General features: G+C 36.7%; 2 protein-coding genes and 1 long non-coding RNA gene across 7 annotated transcripts; 2 read left to right on the forward strand and 1 right to left on the reverse strand.

The window, feature by feature from the left end:
- LOC108194972 (protein MAIN-LIKE 2-like) lies at window positions 1-2439 on the forward strand. Its single transcript, XM_064082105.1, has 4 exons — window positions 1-129; window positions 738-1479; window positions 1604-1930; window positions 2014-2439. The coding sequence occupies exons 2-4, from the start codon at window positions 739-741 to the stop codon at window positions 2308-2310; spliced, it is 1365 nt and encodes a 454-aa protein (XP_063938175.1). The 5' UTR covers window positions 1-129; window position 738; the 3' UTR covers window positions 2311-2439.
- An 823-nt stretch (window positions 2440-3262) lies between these two features.
- Window positions 3263-6544, reverse strand: LOC108194973 (protein FAR1-RELATED SEQUENCE 5-like). The gene is made up of 2 exons (XM_017361908.2): window positions 4312-6544; window positions 3263-3996 (listed from the first exon to the last, which is right to left on the reverse strand). The coding sequence occupies exons 1-2, from the start codon at window positions 6542-6544 to the stop codon at window positions 3263-3265; spliced, it is 2967 nt and encodes a 988-aa protein (XP_017217397.2).
- A 4853-nt stretch (window positions 6545-11397) lies between these two features.
- LOC108193709 (uncharacterized) lies at window positions 11398-20955 on the forward strand. 5 transcript variants are annotated; one of them, XR_001801244.2, is made up of 4 exons: window positions 11398-11601; window positions 16254-16372; window positions 19203-19303; window positions 19386-19768. It is a non-coding gene; the product is annotated as an uncharacterized LOC108193709 (long non-coding RNA). The 5 variants fall into 5 exon arrangements; XR_010285331.1 differs by adding an exon at window positions 19874-20955 and having other exon boundaries at window positions 16254-19689; XR_010285330.1 differs by adding an exon at window positions 15459-15589 and having other exon boundaries at window positions 16254-19768.
- Window positions 20956-21251: the final 296 nt, after the last annotated feature.

Raw genomic sequence — 21251 nt, forward strand, 5'->3', positions numbered from 1 at the left:
CCGCCCACACTTATCAGTTACATGTTTTGAAGGAGAAGAAACTCAAACACGAACCCTACTCAATTGAAACACCAGAAGCCGCGATCTTCAAGTACACAACCCGCGATTATCATCATCATCATTGATAAGGTGCGTACAAGTTTATATGGATTCGAATGTTTTGTGTGCTTCTTGTTTGTATATGGTGCTTGATCATTTAGTTTATATGGATTCGAATTGCACGTGTAATTGCTGTTTGCTTGATTTGGGCTTCAAACATGTACTGTATATTATGTATTGTAGTTCGTTTAAGTGTATGAATACAAGGTGTTTGTCAAAATGTCTGAATGAAGGAATTGATTTTTTTCATTCGTTTTTTGTATATATGTATGGGTGGTGTACGTACCTTGTTTTTTGTATTCGTTTTTTGTATATATTGTAGTTCGTTTATATGATCACTGTACCTTGAATTCTTTGTTTTTTTGTTGATTTTGATTAGTTTGATTATATACAGTACATGTTTGAATACAAGTATGTTGTATGGTATTGCTACTTCAATGTATTAATCAAATACTTATTTTGATTATTTTGTAGTTTTTTTGTTGATTGTGATTATGCCCCTAATTTACTTCATAGTTTGAATATTGGTAGAATAGACTAAGAAAAGGAGGTGTTCGTTTTGATTGTGAACTTCTTATGCTTTACTTGATAGTTTTAGTTTTACATTGTCTGATGTTGATTTCATGTTGAATTTTCAGGATGGAAGATATTCTACCAGGGCCACTTAGTCAGGAAGTTATCTTAGACAACTCGTATCATGTGAGTGCTGCTGTTTGGGCTGGTGTTGATCGGGGTCCATTGGAGTGTTTCTGTGGCAACCGGTCTATGAGGAGCTGGTTTCTTTCTGATGCTCAGAAGGAAATTCTACATGCTATAGGGTTTGGCGTGTTTGCCAATCCCAGACTTATACTTCAGACTGACGCGAGGCTAGTGAGTGCTCTTGTTGAGAGGTGGCGTCCGGAGACCAACACATTCTTCATGAGACAGGGGGAGATGACTGTGACCTTGGAGGATGTTGGTTACATATTGGGGTTGCCCATTCATGGTCGGCCTTTAGTGGGGGATGTTATTGACAACCAGAAGGACTTCTTTCGGAGGAACTGGTTTGAGGAGTTGTCGACAGCTGACGTGGATTCGGCTCATACTAGGGGCGGGGTGAGGTACACATGGTTGTTTGAGACGTACGGAGCTGATCCCGGTCCTGATCCAGAGCGGATTCTCATCCACACGCAGGCCTATTTGTTCGTTGTTGTAGGTGCTGTTCTTTTTCCTACTACTAGTAGGAATGTGGTGCATCCCCGGTATCTCCGCCATCTTCGCAGACTGAGGGAGATTCCTACATGGTCTTGGGGTTCTGCAGTTTTGTCTTACTTGTACAGGGGATTGTATCACGCCACACAGAAGGATGCCAAGAAGATATCAGGTTGTGTGTGGTTGTTGGTGCTTGGATAGATGACCGCATCATATACGGATACATGGTACTATTTCATTTGTGGTGCCGGTCTACATTTAAATTGTGTTGCCTTTATTTATTTTGTAAATAACCTATGTTAATTCCTTGCAGTGGTTGTTACGTGAGCGGGAAGAAGCTATTGCCGCTGCAGGAGTGTATCCGAGAAAGCCAATTTACTACTTCATGGATCCATTTTTCATTACATTGGCTATGGAGCTGGATTACACGGTTCTCACGGAGCGGGTTAAGCGTTTCTTCGTTACGTGGGGTAGTTGTGGGATTGGTCCACCAATCAACGAAGTGGACTACATATTTGTCCCGGCCAATGTTAATGGGAATCACTGGATTTTGATGGTACTGTCTGTGAAGGAATGGGGCGTCATGGTGTTTGATCCTATGACCAACAAAGCTGAACATGCGAAGGAAGAACAATGCGTGGTATGTGATCCGTTCCTTCTTTTTTCTTATATCAATTTGAAGTCTCGTTCATTTCATCTATATTTTGTTGATTGTGTTTTTAGGTTGGACTGTTGGCGAGGATGCTTCGTTATCTTGGCCCCCGACTTACTGTGCCGAAGGAGGACCCTCTAGTCCAGGTCTGGGATGCAATGCCGAAGCAGAATAACTACACTGATTGCGGGGTTTATATTTGCAAGTATATGGATTATCTCTTGCAAGGATATGACCTCTCTACCTTGGTGTGGGACGCTTCAGACCTCGAGGTCTTCCGTTACAGGATTGCCAAGGAGCTTCAGAAGGGGAAAGCAAGATCCATCCCAAACCACCGGATGAGCCAGAGGGTCTCGCAGCTAGCTTAGGACTTTTATTTATTTTCTTATTCTACGAGGATTTGTAGGGAATTAATTGAACAATGATATCATGTAGTTAACATTGGTTTAATATTAATGAATGAAACATTTGTTTGCGTTTATATCGGTCGTTCATCGACCGTGTCACTTCCCCGATTCCCTTTTATTTATTTTAGAATTTGTGGTTGTTATGTGCTTTTCCCCACCCCTTTTACTGTGTTGCATTTGGAATTTCATTATATATGTTGTGATTTAATTTGGTATTTTTTGGAGATACTTCATTTTTTGGAGTTTTGAAAATTTTGGCGATTTGGGTCACATATTTGGCCTTTTTCAAATTTTGTGAAATATATTTTTTGGATTTTTTACACTGCAATGTTGTTGAAAGTGTTGGGATTGTTATACAGGCTGAACAAAACAGGTGGGAATGTGCAGGAACAGACTGCATATTTCCAAATTTCTTTCTGGAAGTTCCGCGGAAAATAACCGCGGAACGTGTGTTTTTTTTCCAGACGTTCCGCGGTTATTTTCCGCGGAACTTCCAGAAAGAAATTTTTTTTTTGTAGCTTCCTTTTAACTGCCAAGACTGTTTTAAGACAGCATATGGGGGTCCTTAAGTGTGTTATGACTTATAAAGTATGATACAAGTATATTTGGATACTCAAAACCAATTTATTTGAAAATGCCCATTACCGCCATTTTTCCGAACTTTGCATTAAAGTTGCCGCTACTAGCCACATTCAACTATTTTAAAAAAATTAGAGTGGACTAGAATCATCATAATTGAGGTAGTCCGAACACCCACTGTAATTTTAACATAACTACCAATGAGAAAATAATTAGTGCATAATATTGTCATTTTAATGTCAATAATACATCGAATGGTGTGTAGTAAAGTACGTTTACACCAAAATACATATAAAACCTAAATTCAACATGATTCAGGTACGTCGGAAGCTAACTAACTAAAAATCGCTAAAATGTTGGAGAAGCCACCCGATAATCGGTGCGTGGAAGTTCCGGGCGGTGCATCAGCTCTAACGAAGCATGCCACCCAATACAGCACGACAACACAACCTTCACGGAGCACACCATCAGTCACATTGGCATGAGTATTGTGGTCATTCCATATTGTGACACGAATGCTACTAGACCCATCATAGAGACGAAATGTTGCAAATGGTGCTTTGCCGGTAATCCATTTCCCCGTATCATCACCATCTAGATGGGACACCCAACCCTTCACATATTCAATACGCATTTGGTCACGCATGCAACCCGCGCGAGGCCTCAATTTGTGAATGTCGGCTATCCTATCACACTCAACAATCCAACCACCATCCCACGGGGAGACTTTGTTTGGGCCACCGGGGTACTCCTGACCCAAGTTCAAAATTGGGAGAAAATATGGGGTCAAGTTGTACGCCACCCTTTCGAACATGTTATCGCTTGCACACCACTGACATGCTTCAGTCCAACATCTTGACCGGTAGGCCTCTTCGTCAGCTGGGTACAACGCATTGTCTTCTTCTTCCACTAGGGGAGGTGGTTCGTACATTTCTGCTAATTCGTCAAGATGACGCCATGCTTCCTCCAACTCACTAAAGGTAGGTGAATCTACCATTTCATCCGAGTCCGAGAATGAATTGCTTACGTGTGACACTGAGTCATTATCCGAAGCGTCGGTCATTTTACCTACAAATTCAACAATGAACAAGTTAGTTACTACGAAGAACATATAAAGCACAAATAAAACATAAGGGATTTGTAATTACAATTGGGCAGTTGAAGCTTTAGTTAAAGTATCTTGTTTTTTTTTCGGACACGTTCTAACATCATGTCCTAACATTGTGCAATAGCGGCATTTTCTTTTTGCTTTTGTAAGTTCCTCAAGTGGACTTTTATGACGGTGCTCTTTTTTCCGCCCCTTCGTTTTCGACACCAAGGGGTCAAGGATATTCTCATGCAACTTTTCACCGCTTCCTTGTGTTGTTTGTGTATTGAATTCACCTCCTTCACGTTCTACCCCGTCAACGGGCATTTTCTCAATAATCTCCGTCTCTCGATTAATAACCCCAACGGCATATTCATACCGCTCTTTCGACGCGGAGCAACTATGACTAAAAGCCATGGTAAGTAAGGTCATGTGGTTAAATCTTTCCGTGGGAGTCAACTCATGAGATGGTGATTCAACTTCGGATGTTTGATATGGCAACACGCCATCAACTCTATTGGCATCCTTTGTCCAACGCCGTTTCACAAAATGTTCCGGTAGTTCCGCCACACACCTCTTCGTCAACACGGCAATAATGTGACGGCATGGCATGCCAACATGGTCATACATTCTACAAATGCATGAACCCCGTAATGACACCTTGTTGAATGATACAAGATACATGGTTCTCTGAGATGCACCCGTCAACGGTCTATAACATTTGTAGAATGTGTCTTCAACATCTTCCAAAGACCGATCTCTATCTTTCTCCACGAAGTACTTATTTGCTTCAACCAATTGTTCTTGAAATCTTCGAAACATTTCTTTGGTATAAATGGAAGCCGCGTGGTGCTCCAAGGCGGTTTTCATTTGCATGCAACGACTTCTATGATACGTATTGTAATCCTCATCTTTCTCACGCATAAATTGCCTCTCCAAAGCTTTTTGTGCACCCTCAACAAAATCCTTCAAACCGGTGCAAGAACCAACATAGGCATCAAAATAGGCATTCATTCCTTCACTTCTTGATGTGGTTTTCTGACCCGCAGAAAAAGTGTTTCTTGTGTAAGACTCCACCCACTTATGCTTCAAAGCATATAACCCTTGAAGCCATGTATTGCCTTCCAAATTGTATTTCAAAATCAAAGCCTTCCACCGATCCTCAAACACATCTTCAGTCAAAGAGTGATAGATGCAATTGTTGAAATCAAATTTAAACCCTTCCTTTGAGTAATAATTTGCAAGTTTCTCGGGGAATTTGTTGCTAATGTGCCATGAGCATAACAAATGTGAGGTATTCGGTAGTTGTGATTCAATAGCCGCGGCCATGGCTTGATCTTGATCGGTTATGATAGCTAGGGGTTCTTTGCCTTCCATCGCCTCTAGCCAAGTACTCAAAACCCACTCAAAAGTTGTCTTCAATTCATCCCGCACGAGTGCAAAACCAAAAACTATTGATTGATAGTGATGATTGACTCCGGTGAAAGGCACAAACGGCATAGCATATCTATTAGTTCGATATGTTGTGTCAAACGCAACCACATCACCAAAATTTCGATAGGCCATCATAGAGCGGGGATCGACCCATACAAGACACTTCAATCTTTGTTGTTCATCAAGGAGAGTCTTGATAAAAAACTTACCGCCACTCTCTTCTTTCAAACGATACAACAAATCCAAACCGGCTTGAGCATCGTTTACTCCCATGTTGTCCTTTCTAAAATCGCGCACGACATTTCTTAAATGTTGGCTATTAAAACCAACTTGTTCCGCTCCCCCATGCATTTGACCAAAAATATTCATTTGTTGTCTTGGTGGGACACCCGAAGCATGTAAGGTCTTGATTAAATTTCTTTGAGCCGCGGTCACATGTCTCTCCCGTCTTATCAAACTCATCTTGGAAGGAGTAACGACTTCGTGATTGTGTTCTAATTCCAAAGAGGTTATCTCCCAATGAGTTGATTTTTTCTTGTTAACCACGTACATTCTAACTTTGCAACCACTTCTAGGCAGCACATCTCTACGCCGTTTGCCCTTAACACTTCCAACACTACCAATCAATATTTCTTCTTCCTCAACGGGGTTTTTCCCGCGATTTTCCCCCGCTAAATTACAGACGTACATTCGACCATATATGGATTTATCCTTCACTCGCCTCTGCGTGTTTTGTATCTTAATTGCAAAACCATGGTTTAAAGCATACGCCCTAAATAAATTTTCCGCCCTTTGTAAATTAGCAAATTTTTGATTCAAGCAAGGGATACTAATAGGCTCATCTTCATCCACAATATTATCACTACTATCATGCAAATTATCACTACTTTCATGCATACTACCTCTATTTTCATGCATAATTTCATCTTCATCTAATTGCTCACTACAAAAAAACTCCTCACCATCACTATCAACATTAACATAATCAATATTATCTCTATCATTACCACATTTACCATCATCATCATGTACATCAACATAATCATTTTTTTTTAAACTTTTTCTACCTTCAAATCTTGCAAACATCTTATCCATTACAACACAACAAAATAACAACGATCCAACTACAAATGGAGCTTACCCAAGGGATGGATGGGTCTTGGAAGAGAGAAATCAAGAAACTCTGCTGCTGAAAATGCTGAAATGGGGATTTTTTGGGATTGAACTCTTGGATGATCACATTTAGGTTAGTGATCATACACAAAACCCGTCTGAAAGTTCCGCGGATATTAACCGCGGAACGCATAAAAAACTCCCTCCGTTCCGCGGAAAAAATACGCGGATCGCCTGTTGTAAACACCCCTTCCGCGGAAAAAAAGCGCGGAACGCTAAAAATTTTTCCTTTTGCCCCAGCCGTTGGATCAACGATCCAACGGCTGGGGAGTGATGTGTTGGATAACTGTTCCCTGACACACAGTTGTCAGGGAACAGGACCCTTCATACAAATACAGTCTATGATACGGCTGTCACAATCCCAAACAAATTAATTATAGAAGAAGCTGAATTCGATGTACTAGATTCCGATGAACTAAGAATACTCAAATGTATCAGATCAGTAAATCAGTTGTGAACAGAATGACCTATGCCAGGAGAGTGTCCCGGGCTCGTAGGACGAAAATCGTTCACGAAATCCATCTTACTGTCAATCTCTTCGTTGACAGTGTAGCTGCTCTTAGCACGGTGATGATGGTGGTGACGACGATTATGCCTAGAGCATTTCCTGCAATCTTTCGCCTTCAAGTCCCTAGCCTCGACACATATTATTAGTTCATTGCTCACTATCAGCACCAAAAGTAACACACTCAGATTAATCTTAAACCCCATATATGTAAAAATGATTTTATCTGAGGTTTATTACGAGGTTTAGTATGAGGTCTAGATGGAAGAAAGTGAAGGTAAGTTTGATAATCAGAGAAGATGCAACTGTAGTATTTATAGTAAAAAGGAGCATGTGAGCGTCCAGACTAGTGGGAGTAAAGATTCGAAAATTCGAAAGAGTGGTGCATAAAAAAAAATGGGAGAAAAATGGAAGATGCAAGGAGATATTAGTAGAAAAGAAAGAAAGTAGAATTGGATGGTTTGTCTTGAGAGTTTGAGGGGAAGCTGAGATGATTTATAAGAACCATCTATCTATATCCTCTTTTATATATCCTTGTCAATATTCTCACACTCTTCCCTCATGGTCCTGCCTGCTTCTCCCAAGTATCCACATTTCCTTTTTTTCGGGCTCGTAATTCCAATGGTTGCCATGCGTTTCGTTTATGCCTATCGCAGCCATCTTCTTGACAGATTATTGTACGGCCCTTGTGTTGATTCCCCATCTATCATGTAGTGTTTGTTCCCTGGTTTGATTTGTTTTGCTGGACTCCAATATCATCAACTATTTTTCTCTACGCAACCATGCATCTTGCACAACCGGACATTCGGTTTCCCTTTTCGTTTGGTTTCGCAAAGCCTGTCTTTCTACTTGCTGCGCTAAGTTCGCTTTGCTGGATTTAGGCTATTGCTTTCTAACTTCTAGCCTTGCTAATTTCCCAGTTTTATTTAGAAGATTCATTTTGTACACATTTCCAGAGTTTCAAGACTCCCTCACCGTCCTTTTAATTGTCCTCAGTCTGTTCTCTTGTCTAGCTGAACATGAGTTTATTAGATCTGTAATCTATTCATCACCGAAAAGAACTAAGAAGTCTGTTGTATACCTCAGGAGGCAGTATAGTTCCACAACTTATTTTTAAGATTCCTTTTTCTTAAATAAAAATTTAACTATTAAATTTTTATTTAGGAAAAGAATCTGAAAAATAAGATATATAGAACTATATTTTTAAAATGCATGTCAAATAGTGAACATATAAAATTAAAGAAGACGGATGAAATATTTTAAATATCTGAAAACATAGTACTGGTATATATTTACGCGGAACATTGACAGGGAGGGGGATTAACATGTTCAAACTCATAACAACGTACGTGACATGACAAAGAAATCAACTGTGCGCGCAAAGTCGGCCATAAATGAAACCGATCAAAAGCAACGTTTAGTTTTTCTAGTTTTAACTCTTAATTATCGATCGATAGGTTCGATGTATAGCAGTGAGCAGGGCTTTAGCAGTTTTCTTGTCGAGTTGTTTATCAAAGCACTCAGACGACATTACATAAACAGACCAGCAAGCGTCTAGCCACTCTGTGCATTTCGATACATTCGGTAGAAGTAGCTATAAATATATTTTTTTTTGTTTTGAATAAAAATGTAAATGGCTGTACTTTAAGTCTTTAATACTAGAAAAAAAATTAAAAAAAAATTATTTTACCCCGCTTAATAAAATTCGTGCAAAAAAATGATTCACTCATTTTAGAAGTACTCCGACGGAGCGGGAATATTATTAACGAGACCAATCATAATCTCGGCCCCGGCACATGCACAATATTATAGAAAACAAGGCAGCTAGGTCGGCCCAGAAAGAACTGGACATAAATCATAGTACTCCTATTCAGGATCCACCTTTCCATTGTTTCACACCACACTCGATTTACAAGTATTTTGGCAAAAGATTTGCTAGGTTCTCTCCAAAAAGAAATGGAGTAAGTTGCAGTAGCTAGGTAAGCCCTGTTGGACAATTGGTATGTAATATTCTGAAACATATCATATGCCTCTGTCTTACCAAAGAGGCCCTCATTCAATCACACAACCAATTAAATCTTTCACTGCAAACAACACGCACGTTCATGACTGTCGCAAATAGTCGGTTTTATAGTCCGGTTAATTAGTAATATTTTCAGAAATTACACCACCCGGGATATATGTGATTAAAATAGATTATGATGGCCGAAAATTAAAATATAACTTTAACTTGACCATGCAAAACAAAAAACTTCTGCATCATATAATACACAAGACCAATAAGCCTATGTTAAGATCCTACTCTTTAGTCCCTCCCACCTTGTATTATCTTACCAACTTTGAATGATTAATTGATTATGATTGACAAACCTAACAACCTAGCTAGCTACCCATGGTCCTTCTATATAAATACCAGTACAATACTACAAAAGCCATGCACACTTAAAATAAGCTATCTTAGACCACTCCACAATATTCATAACTAGGATCAATTTTGCAGATCAAGTATTATTCTGATCAAAAGGGTTGATCACCTCTTAAAGAACTGAAGGGCTGCTGCATTAATTTTGCTACATAGCTTATTATTATAATTTACTAAAGACGGAGGATATTAACATATTCAATTGTTCTTTCGTCCTTTTTATTCTAAATATTCGATCATGAACCTTCCACTAACCATAACACTACTAGTACTGTACTTGTATATTGGACGGTCCAAGAATGTCTGCGGTTTATTTAATCTCAGCGGTTAGACAGCCCTTACTTTACAGAGGAGACTTAGGTCTACATGATCAACCTTTACACAGACCTAATTAATGTTTATATTTGAGTATAAGATCCTTTTGTTGTGCTATATGTATATTAGATCGAATTAAGAATCGATCTGTCCATGCAGTTAATGGCTAAGAATAATAAGGTGGCTCCATGGATTAAGGAGCAAAAGCGTAGAACAAGTTGCATGGTTTTGGTAATTCTATAATCTCAATTAAATAATTAACGATTAACAGATTACAAACTGGCAGTTTGAAACTGCAGTGGTCCAGTGGACCAAAAGTTTGGTGCTGTTATAAAAATGAAAGCAGACAATAATAATCAAAAAGAACTATTGATCGACAAACTGGACTGGAAGAAGAACTTTTTGCAAGAGGGATTACCAAAACTTAGTTTATGTTGTTTAAATAATGATCAGGTGGGATTTTTATTTGCTGAAGTTCAGCAAATAAGGTGAGAAAGAAAATTATAGGTGGTAACTATTTAAAGCAGTAGTACTATTCATCCTTTCCTAGCAGTAGCATGCTCTACAATACTATTCCTCCTTTCTTAACAGCTTGTGCTAGCTAGGCGTCATATGACCAATATTTTTCTTGTTTACACCTTTTTTACAAAAATATTTTTATTTATGTATAATTGTACCGGATTATGATATTTGATCAATTCTAACATTGCTTTTTCCTTCTACATCTATTTTTGAGGTTTTGGTGTGTGTTGGGTAAAATTAGGTATTAATGTTTACAAGAGATTAGAGGAAGGAGATTAGATGGATGGATATATATTTATGCTTCAACCAGAGTAGATAGAGATATAATATTTGTTCTCAGTTCTTGTATGGAGATGGAAGTTATTGTCTGATATATAATTTAGTAAAATGTTGTTTTAATTTTGTCCAACCAATAATTTTTTGATTATTTTTTGTATAATTTCATTTTCCCTAAAGGATCAAGATTGTGATATTTATCACACATGTTTTAATATATTAGTTCTTATAACGGATAATATCTGGGGGTGAGCACGATTCGCTTTGGACGGTTTTGGAGGTATTAATCGAATCAAACTGAATTTTTCGGTTTTGAAAATTTACAAACCGTACCCAAATCGAATATTATAAAAGTTAATCCAAACCGAACCGATTTTTAACGGATTGGTACGGTTTAGTTTGGTTTAATACCAAAATATTAAAAAAAATTGTACACGAATGAATACAAATATATTTAGTCGGATATAAACTTTCATTTAATAAACGAGTGTATATGATATAAATATATCTTAAATATACAAGTATAAGTTCATTTAATATATATACACAAACACACAACTGTATATAAATATGAAAATTTAATATATATCTTATAAAATAACTTATAAAAAATATCTTTTTATATATATATATATATATATTAGTTAAATACTATTATTATTATATTTATATTAAATCCACATGAAAATTATATTAAAATTTTAATATACGTTTGAAAATGAATATAGATTTGCCCTGGATGCGGGACAGATTTATGCACACCCAAACGGCCTGGGTCGTTCTTTCTTTCGAATCATGTATAGATCAGCTCAACTGATTGAAAAATCGAGAAGCTGATACTAACGGAGCGAAAGCAGCAAATTAATCATCGGTGACCTAGAACGACGGCCAATTTTGCAGGAAATATGACGCGGTTGTTCAGTATTCCCATCGTGTGCGGTGCGTATTCTTTTTTGTTGTTGTTTAAGTATGCTATATATTTGACGATTCCGATTAACTCATATATATCACTGCGACGTACTATTCATGTGGTTCACTGTGTGTTGGGCAACGTATTTTATATAATAATATTTTACAGGACCGAGGGCTCGAGTTCTATTCAACTCTTTTGATTCCTTTTCTCCTTTGCTTTTGTGGATTACTGTAAAGGTTTAATATATCTATTATAAGTATGATTTAAATTACTAAAGCTAAAGGCTTCCATGTGCTCTTTGCTCAAGAGACATTAATTTTAAAAAAAAAGGCTTAGTATCCTGTGATTCAAAATGTTTTGAGGTATCTAGCTAGGTTGCCTGTTATTTTTTTTTTTATAAGGGCTATAGGTTTTTACCCTCATTTAGTAACATTTTGCTTATTTGCAGTATACTTCAAGTCTCCAACTAGCTCAATTAGATTTCTATTAACTTTTGATTTCATTGATTGTGATTAATTGTTTAATTAGCTTAATTAGGTTATTTAATTTCATTCAAAGACAAGGGAAAATCTGAATAGGTGCTATTCAAATAAGGAGTTATTGGCACTTGGCAGCACGCTAGTGGTTTTAAAATGTTTGTGCAAGATAAAAGACGTCGCGATCTAGAAATTTTAGTTACATTTGACATTATGGGAAATTGGGAATAGAGTATGTATACATTAGATCGCTGCACTGTCTTTAATGCAAGTTTTCTTTTACTTAACTTTTGTATATTGGATGAAATTTATAACGGGAAAAATATGTAAGTTAGAGCATCTCCGGTGTGGAAGGCTAAAACGGTTAGCTAAAATAATATAAAGTAATGGTTATGTAAATTTTTTTGAACCTTTGTACATCAACGTTGTTAGCTATAATAGTTAGCTATATTTTAAAAATAATATTTTATTATTATATTTAGTACTTTAACTTATTAGTATATTATAGTTTTAATATTTTAATTTGGCTGGAGATGATGTGGGGCTGTACTTTATCTATATTTTAATTATAGATAACCGTTTTCCAATATGCAAATATAGAGGATGGTTTTCCCGTTTTCTAAGTATATAGCTAATAGGGAAGACCCTTGGAGTGCTTGATTTGCTATATGGTTAGTTAAATATGCTTGCCAACTCAGCCTTAGCTAACAAGTTGCTGCAGTTTGGAGATGCTCTTAGATCAACAAATAAAATAGCACTTTCACATTTAATTTGGCGGAAGAAGACCATTATATATAACTGTTGTCCACATGCATTATATAGTTGGGCAAGTACCCCAACTGCCCCACGCTTAATCCATCCCTGCTCTCCATGGTCCCGAACACTTTCCTTTCACTTGTCAAGCTAGATGCTTTCGAGCTTGGCATTGTTGCTACTTGTCAAGATATTTGTGAAACTACGACTTGATCTTTGGCCGTTTTCCAACTTTAAAATTTTAACTACCATATTTTTGAAATATGCAAGCCACCCGATACCAACATAATGCGCAGTTGGTGGTTAGTCAAACTCATTTAAATTTAAGCAACCTCGACAGTCGGTACGGTCGATAATTTGGTCTTAATATAATATTACTTGTGGATGGCGTGTCCAGAGTGGTGACACGGGCTGGGGACTTGTGACACGAGATAAAAAGCGAGTCAAGACATGTTAGCATAATTCACACATCGCGTCTATACATGTACAAGGTCTAACATTAGTCAACAAAATTGCGACAAGTTTTTTATGACCGCCAACTTAATATGACCGTGTTGGAGTGGCGGTAAAAAGTCTTAATTATGACCATAAAAGGGTCGATATTGTAATCGGTAAAGCCCCGTTTCTTGTTGTGTCAGTAGATTGTAGTCTGTAGGTCTGCAGCTATATATGTTTTACTCCAGGTAAAAGTGGGCAGATAACAGTGACTTATATCCAAGATATGTATTGGCATTTGCTATTATTTTTCTTCATCATGCAGTGCATATCTTATATCAATCTATGCTGCTGAATATTAATTTTGCATCTCACCAGATGACAAAAAAGAAGAAGATGTCTGCTGATAAATTTAAATTTATATATGGTACAATAAAATTGGAAAAAATTTACAAGATTTTTTTTACTGCAAATATGTAATCTTGGTAAATAAATAATTACATTCGACCTGTGAAGCTCCTCTGTAGGTCTATACATATCTAAGCATTTGGCTCTGTGTTTTTGTTTCTGAAAGAATGACCAACACCAGGGCTGTGACCTGGTTGTGTGGGTTTAAAATCATCTGTGCTTCCTGCATTAGAGTGGCCGATGGCAGGACCAATCCCTACTCCCTTTGTTTGAACTTTAACATCATTCCCAGTAAAAGCGTGCCCAACGCCTGGGCTATTACCTGGTGCTGTTGGTCGAAAACCATCTATAGAATTTGAAACTGTAGGAACTTTTTGTTTTGTTGTAGATTCTTGCTTACTTTCCTTAAGTAGCTTTGAAATTTTACTGGCCTCATTTGGTTGAACAACAACACTGTGTTCGGTATAGGAGTGGCCTACACCAGGACTGTTACCTGGTGTTGTTGGTCGAAAATCAGCTATCGGTTCTGCTACTGTGGATGATTCCATGCTTTTAGTACTTGGTGTGATATTATCTTTGGTAATGGGAACTGTTTGAACACCCACTTCTTTTTTCATAGGTTTTAGTTGCCTTCCTTCACCTGATAGAATTCCATGGCAGGTTATTACTGCAAGAAGAATTGCCCAAGAGTAAATGGCTTGCATTTGGGCCATAATAAGGCAAATATAGATTGTGCTTGTTTATTTTGGAAGGTTCAGTATAAGAATTGTGAGATGCTGAAGATTTGAATAACAGAAGAGTGGAATGATTTAAATCTTCTGGTCCATCTTATATTTATAGTCACTGAGAGTATACAGTGCAAGTAACTGATTAAGGGTATTAGACTATTAGCGTTATATTGTTAATAGATATTTTGATGGATGACATTCTTCTGTGGCTCTTTGAGTGATGCGTGATGATTGACGAGTCTAGAAAGTGATTCTATTTTAAAGTTAAAACTAAACAAAAAAAAAAAATGGTTATTTACTGCATGTCATGCTATTACTATTTCTCTGTCAAACTTTTTCTTGATTCAGTTTTATGAATTTTATTTTATCTTTCACCGTTTTCCTCAATTTACAATGTCCATATTGTGTTTGCTTGATTTTAAAGATTAACCTGTACTGAAAAAAATTTATTTGAGTGGAGAGCATCAGGCAATTCACCCTGCAGTTCTGCACGAGATATGACACTGCACTTATACTCCATGCATACGGAGGAACTTTAATTACATCAAATTTGTTACCACACTCATTCCCTTTAATGAGCATAATGGTCCATATTACATACTGATGCTGTAATGTGTATAACGTTAAAAATGAACAGTGAGTATCCTTAATCAGAGTTTGCTAAGCTCCTGCAGGCTATAATTTTCATATATGTTTCTGTTGCCTAGATGCATTTACCATATATTTAGTTTGGAAACATTTATTATTTCTTACTATTTTTTGTGTCGATCTGCCTCATAATTACGCAAAAATCATGATGTTTTTTGAAATGACACTTGCATTGGGACAGATGGAGTCATTCTTTTAGTAAAGTTTATTTTATCTTTATATATTTCATCAGAGAGTGTTAAAATTTGACTTGTAAAAAAACATTGATTAAAAAATTCAAGTGAGAGAGTCAAAGTAAGTATCGTGCTTAACAACATATCAAGAACCACTCAGCTAATATGTCCTTTAGGCTGTAGCTCAATTTGACCGCATAAGCACCTCTCATTCTGCTGAACAATGCTTTATTTATCAAATTGCAATTGCAATTGTTTTCAGCAAATTGTATCTGAGAGAGAGATTTGTTAGCTTAGAAAATTTCAAAGATGAACTTGATTGGCCTTAGCACCACTACCTCAAGCAGCAGAATTAAGCTAAAGGTCTGAGATTCTCCTGTACTTCCCACTTAGGTATGTATTCTATTAAATGTTGTTGGCTCATACACAAAGCTTCAATTTCTAAGCGGTAGCGGTCGACAACTTGAAGTGATATACATCTGTCGTGTAGTTTGTAATTGTTTAGTTTATGCTGTGTGCAAGCTTTACAAGTATTTGATATGATTAACAAATCAAAGGTTCCTCATAAGACATTCTTTAGAATTTGAATAGACCCTTGTTTTGTTGTTTTCCTTAATGTTTACAGAGTATAACTCTCTAATATGGCTCTACCATCTGGAGTTTTGTAAACCATATACTGCATTTTGTTGATGAGCAAACCTTTATATATTGGACAGACTATACACAGCCTTGCAGACTTTTTATTAGTAAAGAAAGAAAAAAATAATATAACAGCTATTTTTGAGTGCTCTTAGTTTTGTAATGGCCCATGCATCACCTTTACATATAGTTTATAAAATGCCTACTGCTCGTAGGAGGAAATGATGTGCAATTACTTGAAATACAAACCACTGATGTTGAAAAAGCAAATCTTGCTAATAATAGCCGCAATTTGACTAAAGGACAATACCAATGAGTGAGAATGTGTGAGTATCTTTAAAGTCATGCAAAATATTCTTTGCAGGTTTCTTTTTACTTATATATTCCATTGGTTTGACTCTTAGAATCGTCTTTTCAGGATTATCTTCGTGAACCAACTTACCTCATGCAGAGCGATGGATTTTCGATACCCTGCTCAGAGAATCCTTCTAGGCCTGGAACACAGGAGTAGATACTTCATGCAGAACATCTAATAAGGTAACTGGAATATACTCAGGTTACAGTAATTCTGCTGGAACTAAATCCTGCAGCAAATTTCTGCCTCACCTTAGGATTGGTTAATATTAGTTCTACTTGTCTGAGCACTATCACTTGTAGTGCTGAGTTCTTTCTATTTGCAATAATTATCTTTGCGCGTTCATAAGAAAGAATGATTAGACTGAATTTATCAAATACAGCAACCTGCGCATTCTGCCGTCCTTAATGTGTTAAAATATGCTGATGATTGTTATTTTCGAAGAAGTCAAATGAAAAACATTTCTGCTGCCAAATGCTGTACCTACCCCTTTTTCTTTTTAGTCTTTCCAACTCCATTGGTGATGTAATTAATAATATTTCCAAAGGGCAGACTTTATTGTAGCCTCCAAAACCTTTGGAAGACCTCTACAGTTTTCTCCACTGAGTTGTTAAAAATAGTCAAGTTTAATACTATATTACAGAGCATGTTATCGTTTGCTGTGCTAGGCTGTGGTGCACGGGCGAATGTATAGATGCCAATTATACTATTTACAACTTGCTGAAAAGCAGCTTGATAGTGATTTTGGCAGGATAACAGTGAGATTCCCTTTGCCTTTAGAATCTAGAATCTTTTTTGTCAAATGATTATTGTATACATTCTGATTTTTATATGGAATAACATTGTAGAGAGCCTTTAAAAGATCGCACGCCTGTTGTTGCAGTGTATTTAAATTAAGAATATGGATACCTGAAAAATATGAACAGAAAACTAGCAGATAATAGTTTTCTGGTGAAGCAATAGATGCTTAAACCAATTCAGCCATTAACTCTCAATCTGGAAAGCTGGAAAAGTGGAGTCAATATTCATCGCAACCAATCATTTTTCTTTTATTTTTCTTCTTTTTCTGGCAATGCCTCCTTTTTTTTGGTGGCCAAATCTAGCAGATGCTTCTTTACTTCTAATAATAAAAATTTGTGGGTTCAAGAGGCATGACTGCGAACATTTAGATTTCCACAACCAAATTTTCTTTCGATAATTCCTAGCCACCCTGTGGATGACATGACTTAAGTCTCTTTGGATATGAAAACATGATTTACCTAGAAATGTTAAATGGTTAAACTATTGCTTGGAGTCCCATTTCCACACGAATAAGTCATATATAAAACCAAAGTCCTGCAATCAACATATACTTAGATTTTCTGAAAGAAATGCAAGATTTACATACCTACATTCTAATCCCAAAGGGGTCCTTCTGATATTATGAAGCAAAGATTTCTTGGTTTCCTGTAAAAGGAATGCAGGTAGCAACACGTTATGCTTGACAGTGGAGACTTGAGTAAAAACTGCAGTGATTCAAATTGAATTGAGTTTTAGGCATTGAAATGGTTGGTGCGCTATGACTATATTTTTCCTCAGTATAATCTCCTTTCCCTATCCAGCAAGAATAACTTCTCTGAACAAGGTGTGCTATGTTAACTGTCATTTACATTTGAATTTTGACGTACACGATACAGTATCAGTGTATCACAGACCTGGGAGCATCTTCAACATAAAAAAAATGGACATCTTCCTCTGATGCCACCGACCATTTCCCACTACTTAATCTACCTGTATCATATATGTTTTACAATAAGTGGGGTACAGTCCAAGGTAGCCCCGCATTTCAATGAGAATAAGGAAGCAGTCAGGACCCACTTTTTTTATTTGCCGGAGTGGTATAAGTTTTGCATAAGTATACCTGAACAAAGTGACCTTCCATCGGAGATGCTTTAAGGGTCGTTTTATTGACTGAATATTTGCAAGAAGTGCCTAGTGGTCCATGCTTTAACCATTTTTGGGCGCGGCCCTTTTATTTCTGAAGTCTTGTGCAGTAAGACTTGTTAGTCGTTACACACCATGTACACTTCTGAAGTTTGGAAATCCGTTTGTTTTACCATATTATCTGATTAATAAATATTAAACTACATTGTTTTTTTATTCGGTAAGTACTTAAATACATTGTTACATGTAATATCTGTTGAGTTCTTGCATGCACTCGTAAACAAATGATGAATGCTTAGATATGTCTGAAAAATTTTGTCAGAACTTGAGTCTGATAATGAGATTAATCTTGACGAATGCAAAGCTGCTGTACATTATTGAAGTTATGCTACCTTGATTACATATGAATAATAATGTATGGCTAGGTAGTATGCATGAAATTGCTTCTGCAGACTCTGTACACCAATATACCTGACAGTACACATCTCACACACATTACACATTCCGAACCTGTATATGCGCATGGAAAAAATTATCATATTATAATACTAGCATTTTAAAGTTTTTCTGTAGTAACAGACCCTATGAAGTTCCTTTACCTTGCAACTCAAAAATTTTCACTCGCATTTGCGCTTGTAAATTATATGTATGGAATGATCAAAGAATTTTAGAATTTAGCATGTTTATCTATATGTGAAGGTTTTGCTGGTTATATGAATAAGTTGTGGCGGTTGGCCATCAGTGGCTGATGTTAAATTCTTCTTCGTATCTATATTTGTATGTTGTCACACTGTAGAGCTTAGTTCTTGTATTGAACTTTTTGAGACTGCAAGGAGATCAGTAATAAGTTTAAACAATACTGATACATCTGTAATATTGAATCTTTTGATAGGAAACCTATACAAGATTCTTTTCCCTAAATATACATATTGAAAAGTTTATTAGATGGTGATACACAAACAATAATAGTACGTACAAATGTTCAAGCCACAATTTAGCACAATGATGCGATGCACAAGTGAATAATATAGACATGTAAGACGAAAGGAATGTCGTAACCCTAAGTATGAATTGAATGTCCGACTCCAGGGCTGTGACCTGGTGATGTGGGTCTGAAGTCAGTCGTCGCGTGATCTGGTGGTGGCGGTGCAAGAGTGCTGCCAACAGACGGACTTGGTGGTGTTTGAACGGTAACTGTTGATGCAGTATCTTGATTACCATATACAGTTTTCGAGACAGTCTTACCTGTGACATTTTGGATGTCCTTTTCAGGGACTTTGAAGTGAGACTGAAGTTTCTTGGTATCACCTTTCATTTTGGATCCCAAATGCCGACCTTCTGCTGACCGAATCTCAATTGAGAGAGTCAATATGAGGAAAAGACTGGCGATGATCAACAGCGTTTGAGCCATGGAAAAGAACACTGAGGGAGGAAATGAAGAAGCAATAGAGGTAAGCGAGATGTTTGTTGATTGATGCTCTTTCATCTCTTGCAGTCTCATGTATTTATAGAGTTGCAAGACACAGAAAGAGCCATAAACATTGGGGCGGCTGATTACTTTTTCATTTTCAGAAAGGTGAGCTTAACTTATTTCTAAATTCTGATGAGTATTTTATGCCACTATACAACTTAATTAATAGATTGTTGTTAGAGCAGTCTAGTAAGGGTTTATATCATATATGCATGCCACCTGAAATCTCTTCTTTCGGTCATTCCACTTATCTTTTCTGAAACAAATAACTGTTTTGAAGCTGTTACAGATTAAAGATTGCCGCCTAAACCTCTACTTTGAACCATGTGTTGGGGCTTAAATTAAAATTGTTAGAGCATCTCGGATAAGACGTTATATAAGATCCTGCAAAACGTTGTGTTTCAATGTTACAGGCTATATTCTAAAAATGATAAATAATGATTATTTCAAGTTGTTATAAATAGAATATATTGTTCCAATATGGTGATAGATGATGTGGAATCTTGCTACAAGTATGTAGAGATTGGCCAAATATAGTCAACATCAAATGATTGGCTGTGGTTATAGGCAAGGGATGTCCTAATGGAGTTTGATTTTTTTTACATAATCTATATATTCTTTATTTTATAGCATGTGTGACTTTTACCTAGGAGTTTCATATGGTTGGAAATGCTCTTAAACTTGCTACCGAGGTTAGTTGGTCTTCTTTAGTTGCCGGTCCTGTAAACCCGTATAGATCTACCATTTTCATATTCAATACTACTTGATTTCAGAATCGATCAAGAAGTTGTTTCTATTCCTTGCATGTATTTACGTGCTTGTAAAATTAGTGCAATTGTGCAAAGTAGTATTCTTGACGCTACAGCATAGACGGATATAAGAAAAACATGTGGAATACTGGATGTCACTCTGCATAAATTTTTATGAGCTGAGGCTTTGGTTGAAGCCAAATGATTCAGTCGTTGTCAAAAGATTGTGTGAACAAGGACCAGTAGGTTGATTGATGGACCTCGTAACGATAGCGATTGTTCCAAATTATTAAAATAGACTACTGCTTCATACAAAAGTTATTCGATCGTCTTATATTCATCAACGAACACTAGTTCATTTTTTATAACTCATCACCTAATCACCTTTACTCTTGAATCTGTTACCCCAAGAATTACTGTTCTTTAGATCATAATGCATAAACATACAACGGGTTAATGTTCTATTTCATCACTCTGCTGGATCAAAATTTTGAGTTAGCCTACCGAGTCAAAAAAGTTTTAATTTAAATAATATAGCATCTAAAAACTTTCAATCACAAGATTAAACTTAAAAAACATTTCACCACCGTTAAACATGTCTTGGACTTTAACGGATACGTTAGTTTTAACGGAATTGCTATAAGAATTAGCGGTTAATGCTCTATTTGGTCACTCTACTGTATCAAACTCTCGGCTGGCCTATCGAGTTAAAAAAAAAATTCATTTAAATAATAAAGCATCTAAAAATATACCGCGAACTCCTCGTTGTTTATGCTAATGAACCCTTTTCTCTTATGAGTACAGATAAAATCATAAAATCATTCAGATTCATGTATTTTTTCCCTTTCAGATAACTGAATTAGCGGAAAGTTACCCTGGATTAATGTCCTCAAGGAGTGTGGATCTCTCACACCTGTC

The sequence above is a fragment of the Daucus carota genome, chromosome 7, assembly GCF_001625215.2.
Source record: "Daucus carota subsp. sativus chromosome 7, DH1 v3.0, whole genome shotgun sequence".
Classification (NCBI taxonomy): Eukaryota; Viridiplantae; Streptophyta; class Magnoliopsida; order Apiales; family Apiaceae; genus Daucus; species Daucus carota.